General features: G+C 39.1%; 1 protein-coding gene across 2 annotated transcripts; it reads left to right on the top strand.

The window, feature by feature from the left end:
- The first annotated feature begins 15,008 nt into the window (after positions 1-15,008).
- Positions 15,009-17,695, top strand: LOC147421459 (calmodulin). Of its 2 annotated transcripts, XR_015186866.1 has the most exons (5): positions 15,009-15,183; positions 15,725-15,882; positions 16,760-16,840; positions 16,909-17,104; positions 17,483-17,695. XR_015186866.1 is itself a non-coding variant. In XM_086503745.1 (4 exons), the coding sequence occupies exons 1-4, from the start codon at positions 15,108-15,110 to the stop codon at positions 17,041-17,043; spliced, it is 450 nt and encodes a 149-aa protein (XP_086359871.1). In that variant the 5' UTR covers positions 15,011-15,107; the 3' UTR covers positions 17,044-17,348. The 2 variants fall into 2 exon arrangements, 1 of the variants encoding a protein (XP_086359871.1); XM_086503745.1 differs by lacking the exon at positions 17,483-17,695 and having other exon boundaries at positions 15,011-15,183; positions 16,909-17,348.
- Positions 17,696-27,114: the final 9,419 nt, after the last annotated feature.

The raw sequence follows: 27,114 nt of genomic DNA, 5'->3' as shown, positions 1-27,114 counted from the left end.
GGAGTTATTTGGACCCAGAGGAATAATAAAAGAAATACCGCAAGAGGCGCCTAGCTAATCTCAATCTCTAGGGATCCAATTAAAGTAATAACATGGATGTTGCAACCCACATATACTAGATGATCGATCACTATGATTCCTTTGTAACATTTTGTTTTTGTAGACCTAAGTTTTTACGCAAGGCCCGAACACCTCTAGAGTCCAAGACACTATGTTAGCAAATTAGAATTCATTGAAAATGTGTTGAACGGACGCAAATGAACAGGCAATTGTACAAAATTATGTTGTTGAAGTAAATAGTGATGTTCGACTATGCAGATGGTGTGGTCTAACTTCGGATCCAATGCATGATGCCCAATGCAAACCAAAGTTATTTATAATTGGACCTGCTTAGAGCCGGGTCCCTCTATGTTGCAAGGGTATTTGTAATATTAAGAAAATACATTTGTATAAGTGTCACATATACTGCTTTTAAGATTAATGAGATGAAGGGAACATTTTCCTAAACTCCAGCAGTACACTTAATCCTCGCTTTTTTCTTTGTATTAAAGAGACTTAACACTAAACTTGTAATGAGCCACAAAAATGGCTTACATCAGGATTCTAGTAAATGAAACATAACTTTTGTATATGACATCCAAATTTCATGAAACTTCTTAATTATGGGTTCAAGATATGAAAAAGGTTGAAAATCTCAAAAATAAAAAGTTTTATTTTTTTAAAATTAGTAAATTTTACATAAAACTGCACTTCAACACTTAACTTGGAGAAGTAATAAATATCGGCAGTCTTTGTATATGGGTTAAAAAAGCTCGGTACATATATCACATACCTATTGAGGGATTTTTCAAAGAATTTTGGGCCTGCTTAGCAATGATTTGATTTACTTTCAATAGAAAATAAAAAATCTTTGTACATCCGCACAATTTAGTTGTAGAAGATGGCAATGAAAAGACACCTTTAGACCTTCATTTAGCTCTGTACTATTTTTTATCAACTTGTATTGAGTGTTGGTCATAATTCTCAGAATCCATTTTCTATTTGAATAACTAACATAGTGTTGAGAAATTTTTTACAAAAGTCTCAAAAAGCCACAAAAGTGGCTGGTTTTTTACAGGACTAGTGTTAAAAGTCTCTTTGACGTCGACATCAAACCCATGATGATTTACTATTCACAAAAAGTATAATCTAAGGATAGTCTTATATATCTTTAGTGGTCGTGTCAACTTTATAAGTAGGACCGGTTTTTTTCCCATAATACCTCTAAACTCACAAATCAAAGGGGGACTCGGCTCTTTTTATTGGCAAGGGCATTGCAATCCATGGGTTGGAAAAAGAGCCCTTTGATACTCAAGACTTAAAGCTAATTATTCCTAATTATTTGCTAGTATACTCAAGAGTTAAAGCTAGAGTTTAGACACTAAGTTAATTGGATAGAAAGTGTGTGTGTGTGTGTGTTTAGTTATTAAGAGTCTGTTCTTTTGAGTTGGCACGAGCTTCACGCGTTTGCTCTTCTGACAAACACACTGATTCTTCTTGATTCTATAGAGTATTTCCAGGTTCTCCTAGACAAACTCCGCAACATACTCTTAAAGCATCTTAGCTAAACCTCTCGATTCTACAGAGCTTCCATAAGTTTTTGTACCACATGCTGCTACCTTTGTTGCTCCAAGTTTTTCCTCCTCCCGCACCAGAAAGTGCAAGGGCCTCCTCTCAACAACCTAGATTAGACATTCTTCTATTTTGATTGGGGAAATATGGTTCAACCAACTGACTTTACCAGATGCAACACTCTTTGCCACCACCTCCGGGATTTGCACTACGTCAGCCCAAGGACTTCAAGGATGGTGGATCTATGGTAAAAATTTTCACTTTTTCGGGAGTGAAAGATTGGAAGAAAGCATTACAGCTCTTGTAGCATTTTGACAATATTTATACATTGGGGAACCACATAGAAGAATCTTAAATATCTCAAGCTGCACTTTTTCTCAAAGACAATGTTATGCAATGGTGGAGTTCAATAGCTACCAAGCCTCGTGCTCCAAGGACTAGGCAAACTTTCAAGAATATTTTTGCCCTAAGTTACATGACATCCTTATTTGAAGTGCAGCTTCTGGTAGGATGGAGTAACTTGAAAATGTTGGCCACAGAGGCTACTAAAGACTACAACCAAAAGTTTTTAGACATCTACCTCCTAGTGTCTTTTTTCAAGCTGATAACCTTGGAGGACAAGTGTGAGCACTATACCATAGGACTTCCATCACCACTACAAGAATATTGTTTGTCCAAGCAAGTCTTGACAATCCAAGAGCTTATGGTGTCAAAGTTGACGATGTGGAAGGGTAGAGACCAAGGACAGTGAGCACGAGAACGAGAGAGAGAGAGAGAGAGAGAGAGAGAGAGAGAGAGAGAGAGAGAGAGGGACTCCTGAACCAATCAACCTTGGCAATGAATAAGAGAATGTGTAGTACAATGTAGGCAAGGGGTTGCATATATACCAACCTCAGTAAATTGCCTTGTCCTGACTTTGACAAATAAGTAAAATAAATACCTAAAAGCCAAAATAAATAATGGGATCGCATTGGGCAGTTCATTTGAGATGCCAAAACACCCTCTCTATAGCTCATTGTGGACATAAATAGTGAGACTAAGTCGATGAAGAAGCTACCAGGGACACCCCAACAACAACTCCTTGCTGGATACACCTCGGATTTTTTACCCTCAACTTTGTACCTTAGAAAAATACTCGCCTCTTGAGCATTGGTTGCCTTTTTAGAAAATTTGAACTATAGACCACACTACGTCCAATAATCCCCATTCGTGAACTATGAACACATCACGTCCAAAAAATACTCCAATATAATAAATTGTGGAACATCCTGTCCATAAACAACAACAGATTGGTGCGCTCATCCATAGTGTTTTCAATACGTTAATTGGTTCGCTACCAAATGCACGTGCCTTGAACTCTGACATAAGGTTCAGACACCGAGAACTTGAACTCCAACACATAAGTCCAAATCAATTATAGGGAGCACTTCTTACCCCTCTCTGTCACTCACAAGCCTCTCTCTGGCTGAAGCTGGTGGCAACACCAATCTCCATGTGGCTAGAAGGCGGGAGTCCTTGCCAGTGTAGACTCCAATACACCAGCAACCTCTTTGATGTCCTTCCCTTAGTCACTATCACTCACTACTTTCCTCTGATGCTTGTTTTAACCTTTGTCCTTTGTAGAGCCTCTATCTTTGCCTTTGGATCTGCAATCTTTAGACAAATGATCACGCTTTCCACAATTGCAACAACGGTTCTTGGCCTTCTTTCTGGAATGCAAAACAACAAGTGCTTCACCACCTTTGTGAGGAATCTGAATTTTGCCTTGAGTTATCAACACGGCTTCCTCCTCCATGAGAAAAGAGCCGAGATCATCAAATTTCAACTTTTCCTTTGTGATTTGTAGACGAAGTGTCCTAGACACCGTTTCATACGCCTCATGCAATTTCATGAGAACCAAAGCAGCTAATTGAGTACTCATTAGTGTACTTCTCATAGCCGATAGTTGACCATGAATAACTTTAGCCTTCATAAGAAATGATTGCATGGAACTTCCTCGTCGAAAGTGGATGGCAAATAATTGTCTAAGAAGGGTGATTGCTTGCATTGTAAAATCCCGATCAAACATTCCAACGAGCTTGAACCACATACATTGGCAGTCTTCAAAGTCTGAATGGTTGGAGAAATGTCCTTTGCAAGAGATTTCACAATCGCTAACATTGCCTTCACAATAGGTGCATCCCAATTGACACACGATTTGAGATATTCGTCATCTTGAAGGCGGGTGTGCCTATTGTTGGGATCCCTTGTAGGACAGGGCTCCAAGCCGTCAACAATGTCTTGTAATCCTTTTCGTGAGAACTAGTCGCATAATCAAATTCCAATGAGCGTAGTTACTGCCGTTCAATTTGTTGTTGGCGCATGAGCAAGGGGGGCCAGATTGAAGTTGCAAGATCTGAAAATTTGGTAATCCTTCTTGCACTCCAAGAGATGGCTGCACTAACCAAGCCACAAGTTCCCCAAGCTGATCCACTCCTCTGCATAGAGAGCTCCACACGACATGGCTCCACGCTTGAATCCTCCCAAACTGCTCCTCAAAAGGAACTTTGACGCCCCTCTCTGGGTTCCAATCTCCGCACTCCGATCTTCCAAGGGTTAGTCACCTCACTCCTCTCTGGAGCTCAATAGTCCTAAAGACTCCTAGTATAGAGCATTTTAAAATGATAGAACGCCAAGGGAGAAGAGGGAGAGCGGGGGGGGGGGTCGATGAGGGGAGGGAGGTTGGGTCGATTCCCAAAAACTAGGGAAATAGTGTTTTGAAACCCTACAGTCGAAGAAGGACAGACATAGCCAACTTCACAGTGTTTTGAAACGCCGTAGAGAGAGAGTCTCTTGAACCAATCGACCTTGGCAATGAATAACTGAATTTGTAGTACGATGGAAGCAAGGGGTTGCATATATACCAACCTCAATAAATTTCCCTACTCGGACTTTGAAAAATAAGTGAAATAAATACCTAAAAGCCAAAATAAATCATGGGATCACATTGGGCAGTTCACTTGACATTCCAAAACTCTAGCATATGGACCATTGCTACGGTTGGCGGGCTACAAACCTATGAATGGAAGATTGGAATTTACCACTGATGATCAAACGGAAAATCCACAAAACTCCTCAACAACAATGCCCAAATTCTCTGGATTCTTGTGACACCTCAACTCCACTTGCACGACCTCGCTTGGCCACCCGTCAACAAGAAACTTTGCACCAAGAAGGCAAGCCTGCCCCCACAAAAGTGATGAGCCTCTAGATCAACCTTCTGCCAAGAAAACTAGAACCTCAGTAGGACTTATTCCATATATTTTAAAAATTTATGTGACTGGTGCTTCCAAGGAATTATGCAGAGAATATGGAAAGATTCATGGCCATAAAATATTTCGTCCATCCAGAATTCCTCAAGTAGACGGACTTTGAGTACAACTAGTTTGTTGGATGGATTGAGACCGAGCTAGCTTCAAGAGATATCAATAAATTTGTACCTTTTATTGGTGCCCTTCCTATCACCATTCAAGGGTAGCACGGCAAGGAAGATTTCCACATTATGAAGTGAGGGATTGCGATGCTCTATTGGGCATGCCTTGGCATGACAAGAACAATGCTACCATTCAGATCCGGAACAAAACCATCACTTTGATCTAGGATGGCAAGCCAGTTGTCCTTCGAGTTCAACTGAGAGAAACCAACCTTGAATGATTTTAGTATTTAAATATTTTTGGAATACTGTTTGAGAATGCCATTTAGAAATTGTTTGTAATATAAATTACATGTTTTAAACTCGTCTTAGTGCTGATTGACCTTGTTTGATGTTAGTTTCAATGCTATTTGAGAGTCTCTAGACGATGCAAGTTGCGGTTTGGGGAGTGCTTAGTTGTAACTGGAACCTTCCAAGCGATGTAGGTTGCAGTTTGGGGAGTGTTTGGTTGTATATGGCCTGTGAACGATGCAAACTTCAGTATGGGGAGTGTCAGGTTGTATTTGGAACCCTCTGAACGATGCAAACTTTGGTTTGGGGTGCATTTGGTTGAATCTGGATATCTTTATGTTATGTGTTTGCACATATTTTGTGTCATTGTAAAGCATGTATGAAGCATATAAATCCATTGCATCAATAGTTCCAAATCGGATGAAATTGCATGTGTATGTGATCTTAGTGCATCAAGACACCTCTTGACAAGACCATTGCGGTATTGGTGTGATGGCTAACACTGCTACGCCGGAATATCAAGACCTCTGGTGCGGATCAGGTAACTAGATGAAAATTTGATTGTGGAACTGTATGGTGTAATGTAATGGAATTGGCCTATTTAACTTGAGAGTAGCGGAAATTAATGAGAGAACTTTTGAGAAATGACTTTGTGAGCATAGCGGGTGAACATAATTGAAGATAGCAACATAATCATAGTAATTAGTTAACTTGGCATGAACAATACTTTTGCAAGAGAGTGAATTTAGAGAACATGACAACAATTGAGGACCGGATTTATGTGGAGTCGGTCCCCCCTCCAATAGGCATTTGTATTATGATTTCTCCCATTAAGAGAGACTTGTTACAATACAATCTTTGTGTTCCTTGTGATGCAATGAAGATGGAAAGCTTCATGCATCACAAACATAACATAAACTTGAAAAAAGCTATAACTATCCCAAGCCTCGGTCCCAAGACCTCAAACACCTTCGAAGGTGGAGAGAGCTAGCAGGGAATGAGGGTAGGGAAGAGGAAGAAGAAAAATTTAATAGGAGAAAGAATTAGTTCCTCACTTATCATAACTCTTGTTGCTAGCATACATAATAGCATAGTATTGAAGAATAAGTAGATGGCAAGCTTTAGCATTGAAGCATGGCTCTTGGTTGGATTTGCACTCCATAGCCAAGAGTATTGGTGTAGGCTCTCAAGCTCTACTTGCTTGGAGAAGGAGAGGGAGCTCTTGCACTTTGCATAGCGCACAGTGAGAGTGTTTGTGAGTGTGTGTGGGTGAGTATACCTTCTAAACAACAATCTAGCTTGCTTGGGTCGACCCCCCCTTGTAGCTCATGCTTGAAGCTCATTGGACCCCTCCAGGCCTAGCCAATCACAAGCAGGAGGCATTACAAGCAGCAAGGGTAGCCTTGAGACAAGCGTCCCCCTTTCCCCTGTGAGAGAGAGCACTTGATAAATGCAAAATCAATTAATTAAATATCCTAAATTATCATTGGACCCCTTGGGTGGCAAACCAATAGGCTTCATGCACACCATGAGGGCAACATGAGGAGGAACTTGACAAGTGTCCCTTCTGCTTTCTTTGTACCATGCATGCCTTGTGTGAGTGTGTGGGTGTTCTCTCTCATCCCCCTTCATGTAGGGCTCACCCCCTCCTTGTAGGGACTGAATATTTGACTTTTTGACACCTCAAGCCTCTCATGCATAGGCCCAGTTCCCACCACAAGCTTGGCCCTTAAGCACTTTAAGCTTGGGTTGGGTTCTCACCTCAAGTGCAACCCTAGCATCTCAAGCATGTCAAGCACCTCCATCATCTCAATCATCAAGCACCTCAAGCATCTCAAGCACCTCAATCATCAAGCACCTCAAGCACCTTAGTCATCAAGCATAACAAGCAGCACAAGCACCTCGAGCTGAGTCGGGTCCCTGCGTCTCAAGCTCAGCCCTAGCTTACATAAGGTCAAAGGACTTTTACACACATTATTGGAGGTCTTCAATGAAGCTAACCTTAAGGTCTTATGCTCCATTGGTTAGCCTTGCTCTTTGATAGACCATCTCTCATTTGGGCCCCTTTACCATTGGCCCCATGTTGAGATAGATCTATAAGCACATGTCTATATCTTAACCCTTGTTCCCATTTATTCTCCCACATTAAGTGATCAATTTAATATGAGAAAATCATTTGGGTTGGTTAGATATTATGTATTAGATTTTATGACATGTAATGCATGCTAGAGAAGGTGCATTGGCATGTATGCATAAAGATCGTGTTTGCTAAAGAATCAGATTAAGTTTTGCAGGTCCAATTGCGGATGATTACCTTCTTTCAAGAGGGGGGTATGTCACAAATTTGGTGATGTGGCAACCCTAGGAGGTTAGGGACATAAAAGACCCCAACTTTGAACAATTGGCTGAGAACCTCAAAGTGCTGGTGTGGCTAAAAACCCTAAAAATGGGGAAACATGCAATCGATCGAGAACCTCTGTGTTGTGTGGCTGTAAAACCCTAAAAATGCGTAAACATGTTCACGTGGTTGGCTGTATGGACACTCGTAAATTGCGGAGATTGCTGAAATAGGACAGAAGGGGGCACCTATAGGGAAAGCGAGAGAGAGCGTGCTTTTTTGAGCTAAAAAGAAAGAAAAAGAGGGTCGATTTTATCTTCTAGAATAGGAGAAAAGGGGCGCCCAATTTTTCGTGGCTGTTTTTATATGTGGCCGCCCACCTATAAGTTGGGCAGCTTGACACTCTTAAAAATAGTATGAGTTTGCAGAACTCAATAAAAACTCATATGTTAGCCTTATGCTTTCACACACACAATATAGGCGTCCTCCGAAGCAATCTCATGCACATGCATATGCAATGCTTACACGTTCTTCATTACGAAAAAGCATATGCTTTTCTAAAATGCAACCAAAAAGCAACACACTTTTTCAGAAAGCAACCATATTTCCTCAAAGCTACTGAGAACCCATCTTCATTAAGTGCTTCCCTCTGCGCACAACTCTACCTCAATTCGAAATCTACTCTGACTATAGAATATTCTCTACTCGATGGTCCTGCCACCCACCATGTACCACATTAGGAATTCCCAATCACTTTGTCTCTCACTGGTCAAACTTATGGAACAATTCCTTTGTGATGCTCTATGTCACCCATCCCATTGCGCATCAAAGATGCTTGTTCAGATGGTCGAATACTTCTTCTCAATGCTCTAGTCACCCCGTCCGACGTGACACATCAGAAGTATCGGTTCTTGGTGGCCAAGCAGAGAGTTCATCATTCCACTCACTTATGGATCCAGTCTTCATTTAGAATCATATTTGTTTAAGATATAGCTTATCTAGCCACCATTTTAGGGTCTTATTGGCTTCAAACATCGTTACGATGGCGGTACCGTCGATGCTAATCGTGATCATCTTGTTGATCGGACCATCTATCCTCATCCTCATTTCAGTAGCTCTAGCTCTACTCTCTTTTTGCTTAATGTACTCATGAGCTAACAAGAGTTTACTGGTCTTCTATATGTCAAATTTTGTTAGTTAAACACAGAGACAATTGCTGATTTCACCAGTAGTGTCTCAAAAATAGATTGATAAATGTATTTCTTGTGTCTCATCTTCATACATTTAAAAATTTATAACCTTATGAAGGTATATATATATGTTCTTTTTAAATATTCTCTTGTAACAGTTCTACTATCTCATCAAGTTTCACTTTCTACATAAGCAGCCTTAACTTTCAAACTCTTTTGTTTTCTAAGTCCTCTAGCATTCAACCTCTTGTATCAAATCCTCCTCCCTCAAGATCAAAGTAGTCTGCATTCTAGCTTTAGAGAGCTTGAGATTAAAATCTTAAAAATTAAATTTCCACATGCACATTCATAATTTTCATATACTTTTAAGGTTAAATGATCTTCTGTCTAGACCTTTTTCAAAAATCCTAGAATTTTAAAGATTGATTAGGAATGACTAATCATGTTTAGATTTCTTGTCACAAAATTGAATTTTTTTCTGTGGAACCATGAGTATTCAATTATGTATTCAACCACTAATCAACCATAAGTTAAGTATCTGCCATTTAAAAAACACGAGTAAAGACTAATTAGATGAAAACTACTGCTAGATTCTTGTTAATGTTTTAGAGTATAACCAGCCTTCGATATGTATAAGGAAGCGTTATGATTTAGTAGCTAAGGAGATGATTGCATGATTATTAGCATTATTAATAGCTGGGGAGATGATTGCATAATTAGCATGGTTAATCAAGAAAACTAACAAAAACTAATTTGATTTCCTTGGGAATCGATTATTCATGAGTAGCTTGATGAAACCCTGTTTCAAGTGGTAGTTCCATGGTTAAGACTGCCCCTATTTAAATTTTTTCCCCTCTGCGTAAGCGGAACCCTTGCTTAAATCAATGGTCAACCAATCAAGCAAATGGTGATATGCCAGCTGACGATAGTAAAATTTTTACTTATTTTAATTTTTGACGATTACATAAATATAATCGTTTTTGTATCCTCACAAGCACAACATTAAGAATTTTTATACTTAATATTTTAAAAATCTATGATAAATATTTTATGATATGCTCTATATTTTAAAGTACATATAATATATACAACCACCAACTTCATCCCAATTTTTCTCTATTACTTTGCATGATTTATAAAATACATAATCAAAATATTAAGCAACAGTGCATGTATTTTCAAAGAAGAAATGACACGTATAGAGGCACAAACTATCCTTGATAATTACACACAAGAAATCTCATCCTATTTGTGCAATCATCTTGCACTTTGGATATGATGTTAGTCTACAAAAAATTGTAGAAACAAATAGAAAAATGGGACACATTATCAAAAGAAATTTTGAAGAACATTACAAAACAGCAAAAGCAAATGAGTATAACATAACACTAGAAAAGGTCAAGGAAATTGTCCAATATCATGGACAATACAAGTACCAAAATCAAAACTCTTCGATCGAAGCAAGTATAAACTTGAACACTTTATATCAATATATACAGGTACAAACCATTCGACAAAGACTTTGAAGTCAAAATCTTACAAATAGTTCAAGATAATGCAAATCAAATAGATTGGAAAAATTATATATCAATTTATATCAATCAATTCATTATGGATACAATATACTTAAAGAAAGTCCTGCCACAACCAAAAAAATTTACCACTTAAAGTCAAAAAATTTGTTATAACATCAATTGTATATTAATTAATGTGTTTTTTAATTATTCTAAATTCTTTGATTTGTTTATAACATCAATAAATCTAGCATGAGTAGTGTATTCATTATAATTATTTAGTTTATATGCACAAAGGTTACACTCCAATAATGCCAAATGGTGAACATGTCCAATAATGCTCAATCGCCTCTAGCCAAAGGATTACAAGTTTCCACTAATACTCCTCTTCAATTCACACTATGGTTATTGTTATCACTTCCCTTCATAATTGATAATCTATGTGCAATTGCATCATCGATTTGCCTCCCCTTAGCAATGGATGCAACTATAATACATACAATTTGAACAAGCACATAAACTAATTTTGTTTAAAATATTCCCTCATTATATGCAACCAATGTAAATGTATATTAGAATAATATTTAGCATGGTAGCATGCTGCAACATACTATAATGGTGTGGCATTGAAATCTCCAAATGAATTATGTCCGTCATCTAGTACCTAAATTAAAGCACATACTCTTATGTCGAGCAAAAGAACACATGTCAAACATCGTAAACATCATAAGTTTATATTTCTGTTTTTAAAGAGAAAAAGTGAGAGAAGGAGATAACACTTTTATCAACTCAAGCCAATGCCCAATATATCAACTTCCTATGCAACGAGTCATCATTCTCCCATATTATCGATACATCCTCACAACCTCACTCATACATTTATTAAAAACAATTAAAAGAGAATTACTCCAAATATGCAACACACATCCTTGTACATCAATATAACAATAACATGAATAGAGTTTCAATAATCTACTCTAACCTGCTGTCATACATTGCTTTTTGCAAAATATCTTGGTCAATGATTATCAAAACTTACAAATGAGCATTGAACTACAGTTAAGCGATCTCCTAAGTATTTGAAGGGCACAAAAGAGTTTGGTCATTTGTTTCAATGTCAACAAGATTCAGGTACTCTGGATGGATTTTGTCTCATAGGTTATTTGGATACCGATTGGGCAAGTTCTCATTCTTCTATGAGATCTGCCAATGAAATTTGTCTCTTTGTTAATGGTTTGTTGATATCATGGTCTAGCAAGAAGCAGCATTGTGTTGTTGTTTCTACAACTAAAGCTGAGTATGTTGTAGGATCATTAGCAACATGTGAATTGGTTTGGTTGAGACAACTTCTTTCATATCTTGGATATTCTATAGCTTCTAATACTCCTCTACATTGTGAATGATAACGAAAGTGCAATAAGTATTGCAAAAGATTATGTACAACATAGTAAATCAAAACACATTGTTGTACATTATTATTTTGTTTGACACGAAGTGAGGAAAAGATTGATTATGATATAGATCTCTCCTGTGAATGCAAATATTAAGATTTGGGAAAAAGAGACAAAGTTTTTTGACTTAACAAAAGTGTCAATTTCGATGTACCATGCATAGCAGGTTTGTTTGAGTCCATAGAGTGCTCCATGAAGGCAACAAACAAGATGTTATTGTCCCTAAACTTCAAATCCAAGTGGTTGTTTCAAATAGACCACTCCTTCACAAGTCTTATATAACATAAAGAAGAAGAATGGTATGTACATCCACAATAATCACATGGGGAGTGACTTTTAAAGATACTTTGGCAAGTAGGAGACACACCATGCTCTTCATCATATTACTTTGCCCAACAATTTGGTTCGATGTGACTATCTTTGTTGCAATAGGAATAATGTTTGGATGGCATGTATGGCCGAAGGGTGGATCGTGCAAGAGCCATTTTGTTTACATCTCAGAGTATTTGGCACAAGTTGATCCTTCAATGCCTCGCACGTGGTCAGAGGAGGAGGATGCAAGGATGACTTCACACTTGCCAAGTGGAAAGGGAAAATTATTTAGCATGGATATGAATCTATCTTGAGTGGTCAATAACTTTTGTATTCTCAATGCAAAGGCTATGACCAAGTGGGTGGACTTGTGAAGAATGGCAAAGGCAAGGCATTTGCAAGAGAGAGAAGCATGGAAACAAGTACATGGAGGAAGGAGGGCACCCCCATTGCCTAGACACCTTGCATGTTTCCCAGATCTCATTAGTGCGGAGTGGATTCATGAGAGAATGACCGAAGGTAAAGCACATAGAGAAGACATCAGGATCTAAAATGAAATCTACAATAAATGTTGCACATTTTTTAATAAAAAAACTCTATCTACAAAGATGCATGAATTGAAAAAGTTTACCTTACCACCCATATTTTGATTTTGTAGCTGTTATTGAATAACATAGGTTTGGTTGCGCTCTTTGTCATAAGTCTTCTTATAACATCAAGTATGTTTTATACGCCCACAATCGTCACATGGTGGGTGACTTTTAGAGATATTTTGGCAAGTAGGAGACACATCATGCTCTTCATCATACTGTTTTGCCCAACAATCTGTTTCGGTGTGACCATCTTTGTTGAAATAGAAACCATGCTGGATGATTTACAACGTCTAAATCTTCTGTCGGATAATTGAGCAGAATAGTATCAACAAGGTCTATGCGATGATCCTAAAATTGAGAACAATCAATATGCGACATACAAGCACTATCAAAGTCAATACCATTCTTATTATAGAGAACTGTAATAGTGCTGTCATATTTCTCAGCCTTAATCATATGAAGCAGATGCCCAACTACTCTTGCACAATTGGGGCTCTAACAATAGCAAGTCAAGTAATAATGCTATTGAAAGCTTCAATATGAGACACCATAGAAGTAAACATCCTATATTCCAGATCGTGCAATTGATACTCGAGATGAATATTTTTTGTAAAAGACTTCTTTTCATAAGTAGAAACAAAATATTTCCAAATGCCATGAGAAGTGGAACGATGAACACAATTAGCATAAGGGAATCATGAAGAGCTAAAAGAAGATATTAATGAGTATCTACGTGTCCAATCTGTATGAGCAGTTTGTGATCAAACAAAGGACCAACATGAATAAAAGTATTATCATTATCGAGATCAATAGGTTGATGAGGACACAACATATTACCCAAAACAATCTCAGCAAGATCGTCGACTTCAAGAATAAGAACAAATTTGGTCTTTGATCCAAAAAACCAGATCATTGTCTTGTAGAAAAACCACTAATAATAATAGAGGTTTTTATAAGTGCGGACATCACAAAATCGAGATGCGAGGAAGAAGCTTATGAAAGAATATTCATTACTTTTAGAGAAAGAGTCACCATGCAAACAAACATGTTCGGTGCTTTTCAGGTGTGTGAACACAGAAAAAACCCACCTTTTATAATGAAAATATAGTGGACCACATTCAAAGAAACATAATCACGTGATTAAACTTACAATCAAGTGCAACAAAGGTTAATTACAAATAAGTGCAAATTATTTATGAGAAAAACAAAGAAGGAAGCTTCTCTAAGAAGCTACTAGAGTAAAACTGACACAAACGTACAATTTGTCATTGTCAGGCACGACTCTGTGAAGCTTTTTTCGGTATTGTTTACCTATAACAAAAAAACTATTCTACTACAAGTAAATCTTAAACACACTTTACAAAGTTGCTAATCAAAGTTAACTAGTATAGTAAATCCCAGCTTCTTAAAACATATATTTACAAGATGGTACTTTTCTAAATAAACATGAGAGGTCTAATACCATGTCGAGAGTGTAGAGACAAGAGACAACCCAAACACCATGTACGTTTTCAAAAGTGTAGTCCATATTGACTAAGGAATTGTCCAACAAGCACAATGGACTGTGCATACAACACATAATATAACACATGAATGAGCAATCAATGATGCATAGCTTATGTTGTGCATTGTCCTCGGAGGCATACAAGAGGGAGAAGAAGTGGACATGCACACCCAAAAAATGTGTGCCTCAATGCTTTATTTATCAGACCAAAAGAGGTTGCAAAAATAGATCGTGAAAAAGTGAAGATGCTTTCGCTACTAATAATAAGTCCTTATTTGAGAAATGAGCCATCCGATCTGTGCAATAATCAAACGACATAAAATGTTTGCTACTTGCTAGCCATACAATATACATATTAGTAAGCACAAATGAATTACACAAGAGGTTGATGTTACTCAAGAAACAATATGCTTGAGTAGAAAACCAAACAGGAACTTATCCTCAAGAAGAAAGACCTAGTAGAATGACGAACTAATGCACAATCTACACCAAGCGCTAACATCTCTTACCACCTTACAAGAGTACCTAGGTACTCAACAAAGTTTTCAACGTAGCAGCCATGGAGAGCGGAATTTTCGAACCATGTTTGCACTTGTGCTAGGTTTCAAATGCGTGTGTAACCCTTTTGAGGTGGCAGGGAGTTATTCTAGTGAAAGCGAATAGCCTACGTCTCCGGAATGATCCAAATGGCAAGGACGACGCGTGGCAGATATAGGCCGTCGATCTTAGTGAAACGCGGGAGGATCGAACGACTGATTTTGCTTTGCGTTCCCCCCCTTTCTGCTAAACTCCGTGGTCATATGCATAATGCGAGGCTAGCTCGAAAGATTTGGGCGCTGGATCTCGGCCTTCGATCGCCAACTTTAAACCCTACTTTTCAAGAAGTTCGCCATGGCCGAACAGCTCACAGGAGAGCAGATTGCCGAGTTTAAGGAGGCATTTGGTTTGTTCGACAAAGATGGTGATGGTAAGCGCATCTGCGTTTCTCGTTTCCTGTTCGTACAATTTCTACTCGAAGCTCTGTTTTCGCGCAAATTGATGCTTGGCTGGAATCCAAGTTTGATCTTTGAGTCCTGGGTCTTCAGAGTCTGCGTGTGCCCCAAAATTTACATCCGGGGCTCATCTAACGCATTGAAAGCATTTTTGCTGAAAATCTTGGTTGCTGGAAAGTGCTGGATCTTTCAGCTGGATACCCCCACTGCGGGGCCGCACGCATAGAGAATGGTAGCTGCTCAATACAACGTCTGCGTTTTCCTTCTTTTTTGTCTGAATGCTTTCTGTCCCAAGTAAGTGAGATGTACGTAACCGGTCCCCATCACATGTCATTTTGGCCGATTTCTATGAGTTGTTTGAAGGGACTTATGTTCTCATTTGCTATTGGTGGCGCATTCATCTGTTAAGTCAACCAAGATCAAACAGATCTGTTGTGAGTTTCATCAAGCCAATGAATGGGCCTAAAGGAGCGATCATTTATATTTGTTTATTTATTTTGATCTGCTTGGATTCAGGCTGTATTACCACCAAGGAACTTGGAACTGTGATGCGCTCTCTTGGCCAGAACCCTACCGAAGCTGAGTTGCAGGAAATGATCAATGAGGTTGATGCAGACGGAAATGGGACCATTGATTTTCCTGAATTTCTGAATCTCATGGCCAGAAAAATGAAGGTAATTTATTTCATTGCAATTTCTTAAATCATTTTTCACGTAGGTGCAGTCACTTACATATATGTAACACTAACTTGCACACCTCTAGGTATGCACAACCAGTTGTTGCATGATTTATCCATGCCCTTATGCAGGCTGGTTTATGTTCGTGTATGTGAGATGTGGTTTTGGATGGGTTGAAGATACATGCTTACACAGGAGAGTAGTCAATTGTAATTTTACACAAATACTACCCGTTTACAACCTCTAATATCAATCATTTGACCTGAATTTTTATCGAGAATATCTCGTAACAAGTCTGCAATTTGGCATGTTGAATGACATGTGGTTTTTGAACATTGCCAACAAAGTCTGCATTTTCAAAACCTGCAAGTGCTGCATGTGCTTGCTTTTTACTTCCTGGGTGGTGTAAATATGGTTTTGCTCCATTGTCATTTTCTTGCCTTAGAATGGTTTCTACTTTTTGGTGCGTTTGGCCGTCCGTTTGAGAACTCATTGAATGTGCAGTAAAGGGGTTCTCCTTGTATGCTGTAAAGTTTTGTATTTTCTATTTGTTTCCTTGGCTTTTCATATTATGCAGGCTACTTGGTCTGCTATTTTACCGTGGAGTAAGTTGAACTCTTTGAATGTCCCGAAAAGGGGTCTGCCTGTGATTGACTGTGTAAGCTTGCAGATGAGGTTCAGAGTTTACCTGTTATGTTACTGTGTCATCTTTGCCCTTCCTCTTCAAGGTTGCATTCCAAACGCGTATTTATCAGGCTTCCCACACCGTATGATAAAGACTACCACTTGATGTACTGGTTGTTATTTACACGCGCACACAAATACTCACACGGCCATATCGATCTGTGTGACCTTGTCACCTTTGTCTCTGCAGGACACTGACTCTGAAGAGGAACTTAAGGAAGCCTTTAAGGTGTTTGACAAGGACCAGAATGGGTTTATTTCTGCAGCAGAGGTAAGTCTTACTATTGGAGGTTTGGTGGCTGATTTGTTGAATATCATTGATATTTGTTTCATGTGCAGCTTCGTCACGTGATGACAAATCTTGGGGAGAAACTGACTGATGAGGAGGTGGATGAAATGATCCGTGAGGCTGATGTTGACGGTGATGGACAAGTCAACTATGAGGAGTTTGTGAGGATGATGCTGTCGAAGTGAACTTTGTTGAGTACCTCGGGATGCAACCAGCTTTTGCTGGGCTTAATGTTACCTTTGCAAAGTAACCTTTCTTTTATGCTCATTCAAGCCCAATTTTGGCTATTAGTCATAGTGTATGCCTTCAGAAAATATGATTGCAGGCTTGTATCTTGGTTGAGTGGTTCTGGTGTTAAGCTTAGCTGTCTTGAGCTTGAGAGTATCGAACACGTTAGTACTGCCCAGGTGCACAGTTATAGCGTTAGGATGAAGTGCTGGTTCGGTTGATTGCAGTTTTCATGTAAATTGATAAAAAATCTTTTCGAGCAGTTCTTAGCAGTCCTATAGGTGTTTTGTGTTCTGTTTTTGTCTAGATCTTTTGGAAGGATTAACTAAGGTCCTACCAAGGTAGTGTGATTGTTTGAACCTTTGTAGCTAAAGTGAAACTTTGGTCCATGAGTAGGAAAGAGCTGGAGACCAACAATAACAGCTGAGCATTGGATTTATGAGCTTTTGATATACAAGCTACATGGCATCGCAAGGTGGCGAACAATGTAGGGATCCTTTTGTTTAATCTTTGAGGTATACTAAAGCACATATCCATGTGTGCTGTATGCTTTGTTATTTCAAGAGACTGGTTATTATCATTACATTCTGTTAATATGGTTCTTTTATTTGTGTCGCGTGAACATGCATTGCACATGTAAGATGACTTTACACAAGCACCAAGTTTTAATGTTTGTCTGTTTTGTGTTATCTACTTTGGTTATTATCGCCACACTGATAATATGGTTCTTTTATTTGTGTTGTGTACGTGCATTGCATGTGTCCGATGACTATTACACAAGCACCAAGTCTTGGTGGCAGCTTGAAGTTGTTTTGTTACTTGAATGGATCTAGATCATGTTTTTGTGCCTTTCTGGTACTGCGGCAGTTCTGCACTGTCAGCCATGAGGAAAGACGGGATGCAGCAATGTGAAATGGAAAGAAACCTGGTATTGTCAGAAATTGACTGCCAAAATATGCACAGCATCATATAACCAACTAAGTTAGAACAATCATGCTGTGCTCCAAGGATGTTGATTGTGCTGCTCTCTGGTAGTCACTCCGTCATCACCTTGAGCTAAATTATGTTGGTGAGGATGAATTTGGTGTAGCATGCTCTTGGTGAGGTTGCCTAGTTTAGAAATTCTCCTTAGGTAGATCATTTTTTTCGGCTGTGCCACTGTTCGACCCATGGAATATACTCCTTATGCCTATAAGGCAAGACCCTAGTTTACATCATGATCTTGTAGAAGGGTATTTGCATTTCCTTTATTATCATGGAATATCTTTGCCTAAGCCTTTGTTAGCTTTGTGTCTGTGATGGTAGGCAAGGCCTGAGCATTGACAATCGTTATTTTCTATTTAGTAGCTTGTGAATTCTTTCACTGTCTTTGAATCAATAGTGGACTTTTTGCTCAATAATGTTATGAGTTTGTAATGTAGAAATAAGTATTTTCGGGGTCATCTTGTGAATGTCTTGAATGTAAGTTCTCATAACTCTGGTACGGATGATTTAGTGGAAAGGAAAGATGAATAAGAAAGACTTGAGGACTTAAATTTTATGGTGAAGTTGAATGGTATAGACAATCACAAAAACGGAGACATTGAAAAATGAGGAGCCTTTCCACCACCCAGTAAAGTAAGTTCCTTTCATTATTTTGTCCTTTTGACTGGTGCTCCAACTGTCATTCAATCTGCGGTAGGTGGAGCTGGAGCTGTTCAAGTTAGGTTGAAGGCGGTACCAATTAGTTTTCACTGTCGATAAAGATGCTTCTTTAACCTCTACTGTAGCTGTAGGCATAGGCTGGCCCTCACATCTTGAAGCATTGAGGCATATGCATTTATAGCACCTTGGATATTGGATAGATTACTCACTGTTTGTCTATGCACCATTGACACACCAAGGGCAAAACTTGTCTTTGCTAATCAATTAAAAGTCGTACCAAAGGCAAAATCTCTCTCTCTGACTCACTCACTCACTCACACACTTGATATAATGTCTACGTTTATAGCATGGGGTGTGTAGGTAAAGTTCTCAGTCTAATTAGTTTTCATTGTCGATAAAGATGCTTCTTTAACCTCTACTGTAGCTGTAGGCATAGGCTGGCCCTCACATCTTGAAGCATTGAGGCATATGCATTTGTAGCACCTTGGATATTGGATAGATTACTCACTGTTTGTCTATGCACCATTGACACACCAAGGGCAAAACTTGTCTTTGCTAATCAATTAAAAGTCGTACCAAAGGCAAAATGGCTCACTCACTCACTCACTCGCACACACACTTGATATAATGTCTACGTTTATAGCATGGGGTGTGTAGGTTAAGTTCTCAGTCTACTCCAAAGTTGGTTTAGTTGTCATGCGGGCCCTTAACATAGAACTTTATTATAGAATCTTGATGCTTGACCCACCCATGCATTTCCAAGTTGGGTTGTGTGCCATGCTATTGCTATCCACCCCTTGCTTTGCAACTATGGCGAAAGAATGCTAGGTGATGTGTGCTCCTTAAAAGAGGTTTCAAGCAAGAAGTGGACATGTGATGCCATAGCACAATGGAAAGAAGCCTCTAGCTTAGAAGTTTTTTTAATTGCTCATGAAATGACCCTCCTCGCACAAGGCACCGAACGCTCTTTGGATGTCCTCCTCTTTGGATCCATCCTTACAACCTACCACCTTTCAAAATCTTCACAATTTTGAGAACTACCTAAAGCTTTACAATCCCTCCTAGTTCAAAACTTTTGAGTTCGTTGATCAAGCCTTGCTCCATCATTATCAAACCGATAATCAAAATTTGTGTTAACCACTCTCCAAAAAATGGTACAACAAAGAAGCTCTTAGGCAATTTAATGATTGCACGACATACCTACCCACCATCCCTCCACCCCTTAGCTACCTTGCCTCTTTGCTTCATCTTACATATATTTACTCTTCCCAAATAGATAGAACCTTCATCCTTGCATTGCTTATGAGCCTTTTAAACTATGTCCTATCTATTTGCTTCCTAGATTACATAAGTCCTCCCTTGTCTTGCCATATCGAGGCTACATATTCGAGAATGTCTCTAAATGGGTTCACTAAGAACTCTATCCAATCCTCTTAACCCATCTTCAATCTCAAAGACCATCTCTCTTAGAGACCTTATAAAAAAAACCCTTTCCTCCCTCTAGCCTTTTATTCGTTTTAAATATTTTATGCCTTTACCTTAGCATTTCTATGCAACAAGGATTGGAACGATGTATTTTATGTAGAAGTAATAAACTTAAAACTAAGGCATAAATTTAGGGGGTATAACTTATGGTGTCATTGATTCATATGCTCACTCAAGGACATGTAGAAGGTCATTATGGGCACTTTGGGGCCATTTGATCCAAACCTTATAATTGGTTCAATTGAAAAGAAATTAAGTAACTTGAGAGAATAGATAAGCATCCTCTTGGTGACCTTGTAGCAAATGGGCTTCTAAGGAAAAATGTATTGAGCTACGAGCAAGCTCAACAAGAACCATAATCAATTGAGCAATGTTAGACCCTCTCTACTAATCTTTGCAATCTACACGAGTGTGGTTGCTTGAGAACTAATTTTCAAAAGTAAAGAAGAGTAGCGACTAAGGTTTTTGATGGTACCAAAGCACAAAGTAATCTATACATCAGTTTAATTAGCATGGTTGATAATAACCAAGAGAGTAGAATTAATATTGATAACTTTGATTTTGCACATGAAGGTGTTAATGATGATGCTCCCATGTTTATTAATTACCTTGTTACTAGGTTACAATAAGCTATGGGTAACCTTGCTTTGCAAGCCGAAGTTATTCTAACGACTTCGTGCTTATGGGATTTCCTTTCCTCTCCAAGAGGGGAGAGAGCTTAGGGGGCCTCTTGATGAGACTTCCAAAAGAAGACTCTCTTCCATAAGAGAGGAGGAATTCAAAAAATGAGAAAGAAGCGAATCCGTAAGTTCCTCTGAGTATGTCGCTTCACGAAGACGGCAGTCTAAACGGTGGCCAACTCCTCCCAAGAGGAAACGGTCAACCCATAGTTCTTCTCCTCGTCACTCCGAAAGGGAAGAGAGAAAACAAAGGAAGAAAAAGGCAAGAAAGAGGTCATTCTTTTTTGTTTCTTCTTCACCTTCCTCTTTCAACGAAAGCAACAACTATTCTCCTAGAGAATACAAGAGGAGAGGACATTGCAAATCTTATCGTACATGGCAATGGTCACAAAAGCTCAAAAAGTTCAAAGAGGGAGGAAAGAGTATCTCTTTTTTCACCTATGATGACACCTTTGGTGCTACCAACAAAGTATTGGCTTTCATCCAGCAATTTGATGCGGCCTTTGGAGACGAGGGCTTCACGGAGTCTTCCAAGCTACGCTATGTACTTTCAAAAATCTGCTTGTCTATGGTGGACTAGGCTTCGTGGAAACAACGAAGCCCCAAAGACATGAAAAACTCTACGAGTTTCCATCATGGAGCAATTCCTTGCAAGCGATGCAAAGGACAAAGTGCTTACTGAATGATGAAGTTTGAAGCTTCTCTCCAACGAGTCTATCCATAAATATGTTGACAAAGAAGACTTTTTCATCTTTCCTCTCCAGCATGAGGATGTTATCATAGGACACCATGGTTCAACTTCATGGTTGCCAACATGAAGTTCCCTCAAAATCTACTTCACTTACAAGGAAAAGAGCATGTATATAGATGCTAATGAGATCGGTCGTACTATACCACTTGTAAATTCACCTGCTTTTGGTATGCAATGAAAAGCTCATTACTAAATGTACTAATGTTTTACAAAGCAAAGTGGTACGAATCAAGAAGAATTAGACGTGTCTAATTTTGTAAAGATTGCAAGATGTGTTTATCAATGATATCCTTTTGGACTTACCTCCAAAATGAGGGGACGATGACCATTGAATTGAGCTCCTACCAAGGAAGCTCACCGCCTAACAAGCCTCCTTATTGAGTTTCCCAAGCTCAACAAGGGATCATGAGGCAAGTACAAGAATTGGTAGACAAAGGGATGGTGAGGCCTACCTCCTCTCCCTTTTGTTCTCCAGTCCTTTTAGTGCAAAAGAAAAATGGTACATACCGCATGTGTGTGGACTATCAAGTGCTAAACCATATCACTATCAAAAATAGATTTTCTATAATGTGGGTAGAAGATATGCTAATAAGCTACAAGGTTTGATTCTACTTCAGTATGATTGACCTTAAAAGTGGCTATCATCAAATAAGGATAGTAAATGAAGATATCGTAAAGAGTGTGTTTCATACTACGTTTGGTCTTTATGAATATCTACTCATGCTTTTTGGCTTGACTAATGCACTGGCCATATTCAATTGTTTAATAGAGAAAATTTTTAGATCCTATTGAAAATTCACACTGGGGTGTTCTTTGATGATATCATCATCTACTCCAAGTCCTTGGAGGAGCACAAGCAACATCTCCAGGTGATTTTTCAAGCTTTGAGGGAGAACAAGCTTTTTATCCATCAAAAGAAGAGTGTATTTTTCCTTAAAGAGATTCAATACTTAGGTCATATTATCTCTCAAGATGGTATCCGTATGGATCCATCAAAGTTGGAGGTAATAAAAGCACAGCCTAATCCAAGGAACTACATGAGCTAAGAAGCTTTATTAGTATGTGTGCATACTATAGATGCTTCATAGCCCAATTCTCCCAAATAGCGGGACCATTGCATGACTTAACAAAGAAGAATGTTAAGGACTCATAGATTGCTAAAGAGAAAAATGCTTTTGACAAGCTCAAAGAGAAGCTTACCTCCTAACTAGTCCTTATGCTTCCGGGTCTCTCAAAGTCATTTGAGGTCCAATGTGATGCTTGTGGTGATTGCCTTGGAAAATTTTGCTTCAAGAAGGGCATGCCATAGCATATGAGAGCCAAAGGCTCAATGTCGATGAACGAGTCTTGTGCATATATGAAAAAGAGCTTTTAACTGTTCTACATGTCCTAGACACATGGAAGCACTATCTACTGGAGACTCCATTTTGCAAACGGACCACCAAAGTCTCAAGTACTTCATAACACAAACCAAGCTTTTCACAAACAAATGAGGTGGGTAAATTTTCTTTCGTAATTTTATTTTCATATTGCTCACGTTGTTGGTAAGCATCATCAAGTGGCCGATGCACTTTCACGATGACCAAGAGCTAATGCGTTGTCTGTAGCAACTCACAATGATCTATCTTTTATGATAGATGAGTATGCTACTGACCCTGACTTTAGAGACACAATGTCAGCCCTTGCATTGGGGAAGAAAGAAGAACCATTCACCTTGCATGATGGTTATCTTCTCCATGGCAATAGGTTATATGTTATTCACTCCCTTCGTGAGAAAGTCATGTATGAATCCCATGCTCCTCCCTATGCGGGGCATAGAGGCATTCAACCTACTCTTTGAGGAGTAGAGACGTACTTCTATTGGCCTACCATGAAAGTAGAGATACAAGAGTATGTTTTAAAATGCGTGTTGTGCCAAAAGACCAAGTATGATAGCGGGAAGCAACCTGTGTTACTCCAGCCATTGCCAATCCCTTATTCACCATTGGAGAGTATATCCATGGATTTTATCTTTGGATTACCCAAGTCTATCCATGGGAATACGCAAAAATGGACAATAGTCTATAGGTTTAGCAAGCATAGCACACTTTATTCCTATCAAAAAGACTATTAAGGCACACCAAATGGAAAGCCTCTTCATATCTCAGATTTTCAAACACCATGGATTGCCAACATCCATCGTGTTAGATAAAGAACTTAGAATGACCAATAAGTTTTTGAAATGTCTCTTTGAAAATCTAGGTACAAGATTGAATTTCTCTTCGGTCTATCACTCACAAACGGATGGCCAAAGTGAGATAGCCAATCTTACGATTCTCGATCTACTAAAGACTTATGTTACAGAACTAGACCAACGCTCACAATGGAAAAAGTACTTATCCCTTGTAGAGTATGCGTATAATAATATTGTCCATACTACTACGGGAAAGGCACATTTTGAGATCATAGAGGGAAGACCTAAAAGTCCCTTGCTACTTAAATTTCATGGGAAGATTTTCGCTCCCGATGAGTATAGTCCTGACCTACAAGAATCTTTCCAAAAGATTAAGAAGGCTATATCTATCTCTCAACAAAGGAAAAAAACTTATGCTGACAAGCACAGAAGGGCCTTAACATTCAAAGAAAATGATTGGGTCTAACTTAAGTTTCCCAAGGCTTGATTGAGGCAAACAATGGGCAAAAATTCTACAGCCATCAAAAGTATTATGCTAAACTAGCAAAAAGATACTATGGTCCTTTTCAAATCTTGAAGCCAATCAATGACATGGCTTATCAATTCAAGTTTTCCAACCATTGGCTCATACACAAAGCTTTTCATGTGAGCCTACTTAAGCCCTACAAAGGAGAGCCACCGAAAGAGAACCAATTATTGACGACCCTCTAGAAATCAAAGACCAAGAAGAGGTGCTACAACCCGAAGCTATCGTTCGGCATGAAAACAAGGTATTATAACATGGTAAGATTATCCGACGGCATCTTATTAAGTTCAAAAGTTATCCTTTTGAAGATGCTAGATGGATGCAAGGAATATGGTTTAAGGCCTTGTCAATGCTGCTACATTAGAGTAAGGAAATGTATATGCTTCTTTTAAATGACCAATGTGTTTGTCTTATAAGACTAATTCTCTTATCATGTTTGTGATGCAGACGTCTCTCAAACACCAAGTAGAATTTGTCACTCTACTTTGGGAGAATGAAATGGACTCAAGAGCAGACATGCTTGCGGAAGCTAAGTCTCCCAAGCCCCAAATGGACTAGTGATCCATCTTGGAATGATGTCATAGGGTAAAAAGGGATCCTCTACCCGCTAAGAAACATCGACTAATGACTAAGGCTTTATCTCTTCTACCTCATAGTCGATGACGACTATGATTTCAAAAGAGAGGTAATGTCATAAAATCTAATATCTAACCAACGCAAATGATTTTCTCATATTAAACCGATCATTTACTATAGGAGAATAAACGAGAACAAGGGTTAGAATATAGACATGTTCTTATGGATCTATCTCAACATGGGGCCAAGGTTAAAGGGGTCCGAATGAGAGATGGTCTGTCATAGAGCAGGGCTAGCTAATAGAGCTTAAAGACCTTAGGTTAGCTTCATTAAAGACCTCCAAAGGTTAGTGTTAAAAGTCCTTTGACCTTAGGCAAGCTAGGGCTGTGCTTGAGGTGGGAACCCGACCCAAGCTTGAGATGCTTGTCGTTCTTGATGACTAAGGTGCTTGAGGTGCTTGTCATGCATGCTGACTAAGGTGCTTGAGCAGCTTGTCATTCTTGCTGACTAAGGTGCTTGAGGTGCTAGGGATGAGCTTGAGGTAGGAACATTTTCCAAGCTTGAGGGGCTTAAGGTGTTCCAAAAGTCAACAAGGATCCCTACATGAGAGGGGGCGAGCCCTACAAGTAGGGGAAAGAGAGAGAATACACACACCCTCACACAAGGAAAGCCTAGTCCGAAGAGGCAACAAAGACACATGTCAAGTTCCTCTCCATGTTGCCCTCATAAGGTGCCTAAATCCTATTGGTTGGCCTCTTAAGGGGTGCAATGATAATTTAGCTAATTAAATTAATTGTTTATGCATTTATCGAGTCCTCTCTCTCAAAGGGGAAAGGGAGACACTTGTCCCAAGGCTAGCATGGTTGATTGATATGCACTCTGCATGTGATTGGCTAAGCTTGAAGGGGTCCAATGAAGTTTCAATATGAGCTACAAGGGGGGGGGGGGGGGGGGGGGGGGGGGGGGTCGACCAAGGAAGCTAGGGGCTATCTTGGGGGGTATACTCTCCCACACACACACACACACACACACACACACACACACACACACACACACACACACACACACACACACACTCATTGTGTGAAGTGAAAAGTGCAAGAGCTCCATCTCCTTCTCCAAGCTAGTTGAGAAGTTGAGAGCCTACACCAACACTCTTGGCTATGGAATGCAAATCCAACCAAGAGCCATGCTTCAATGCTTAAGCTTACCATTTTCCTCATCTTCATTACTATGCTATTATGCTATGCTAAGCGAGAATAGTGATGATAATTGAGGAACTATTTCTTTCTCATATGAATGTTTCTTCTTCCTCTTCCCTACCCTCATTCCCCGCTAGCTCTCTCCACCTTTGAAGGTGTTTGAGACCTTGGGACCGAGACCGGGGATGGTTAACGCTTTTACAAAGTTTATGTTATGCTTGTGATGTATGAAGCTTTGTATCTTCATTGCATCACCTAGGTCACAAGGAACAGACAGATTGTATTGTACCAAGTCTCTCTTGATGGAAGAATCTATAATACAAAAGCCTATTATTGGAGGGGGGACCGGCTCCACATAAATCCGATCCTCAAATGTTCTCATGTTCTCTATCTTGCAAAAGTATTGTTCATGCCAATTTAATTAAGTAAAATGGTTATGTTTCTATTGCTAATTAAGTTCACCCTCTATGTTGTCAAAGTAGTCTCATAAAAATTCTCACTATAATTCTCTTAATTTCGCTATCCTCAATGTTCCTAGGCCATTTTCAATACAATCGGACACCCGACTTGTTGCGTTGCTCTACTTCTACAATGGGAATAAGAATAATGGGATATAGATTATGCATGTCTGAAGGGTATACCTTCCTTGTGTAGTGATGGGGCTAAATCTATGCCATATGTGGATTTTGGAGCCAATAAGTTTGTTTTTTGATGCATGTAGAAGTTTTCAAAATGTAGGTTTATGGGTTGGTTATGTAGTGATCAAGCTCAAGCTCAAGCTCAAGCTCTCCATGCATGTCTTTACAGATTGCCGATCGGACTCAAGATGAAGAATTTATGAGCAATTGAATATTTTTTGGGGGTTAGCTTTGCAGTTCCTAGGACGGCCTTGAAATGCATGCTCGATGACCAAATTCAATATGCCAGAGCTTTAGATGATATCCACTAATGTTGGTTTCATGGTGTGCTATATGGCATTTGAATCGTATGA

The sequence above is a fragment of the Adiantum capillus-veneris genome, chromosome 27 (assembly GCF_014529385.1).
Source record: "Adiantum capillus-veneris isolate H3 chromosome 27, ASM1452938v2, whole genome shotgun sequence".
Classification (NCBI taxonomy): Eukaryota; Viridiplantae; Streptophyta; class Polypodiopsida; order Polypodiales; family Pteridaceae; genus Adiantum; species Adiantum capillus-veneris.
Note: the sequence above shows the minus strand (reverse complement) of the source record. Positions and strands in the feature narration are given on the sequence as shown.

What these genes read in the sequence shown, in the direction of transcription:
- LOC147421459 (XM_086503745.1), top strand. Translation starts at nt 15,108, where the DNA reads ATGGCCGAACAGCTCACAGGAGAGCAGATTGCCGAGTTTAAGGAGGCA. An exon ending in GTTCGACAAAGATGGTGATG is followed by an intron (nt 15,184 to 15,724) that starts GTAAGCGCATCT and finishes GCTTGGATTCAG; the next exon opens with GCTGTATTACCACCAAGGAA. An exon ending in GGTTTATTTCTGCAGCAGAG is followed by an intron (nt 16,841 to 16,908) that starts GTAAGTCTTACT and finishes TTTCATGTGCAG; the next exon opens with CTTCGTCACGTGATGACAAA.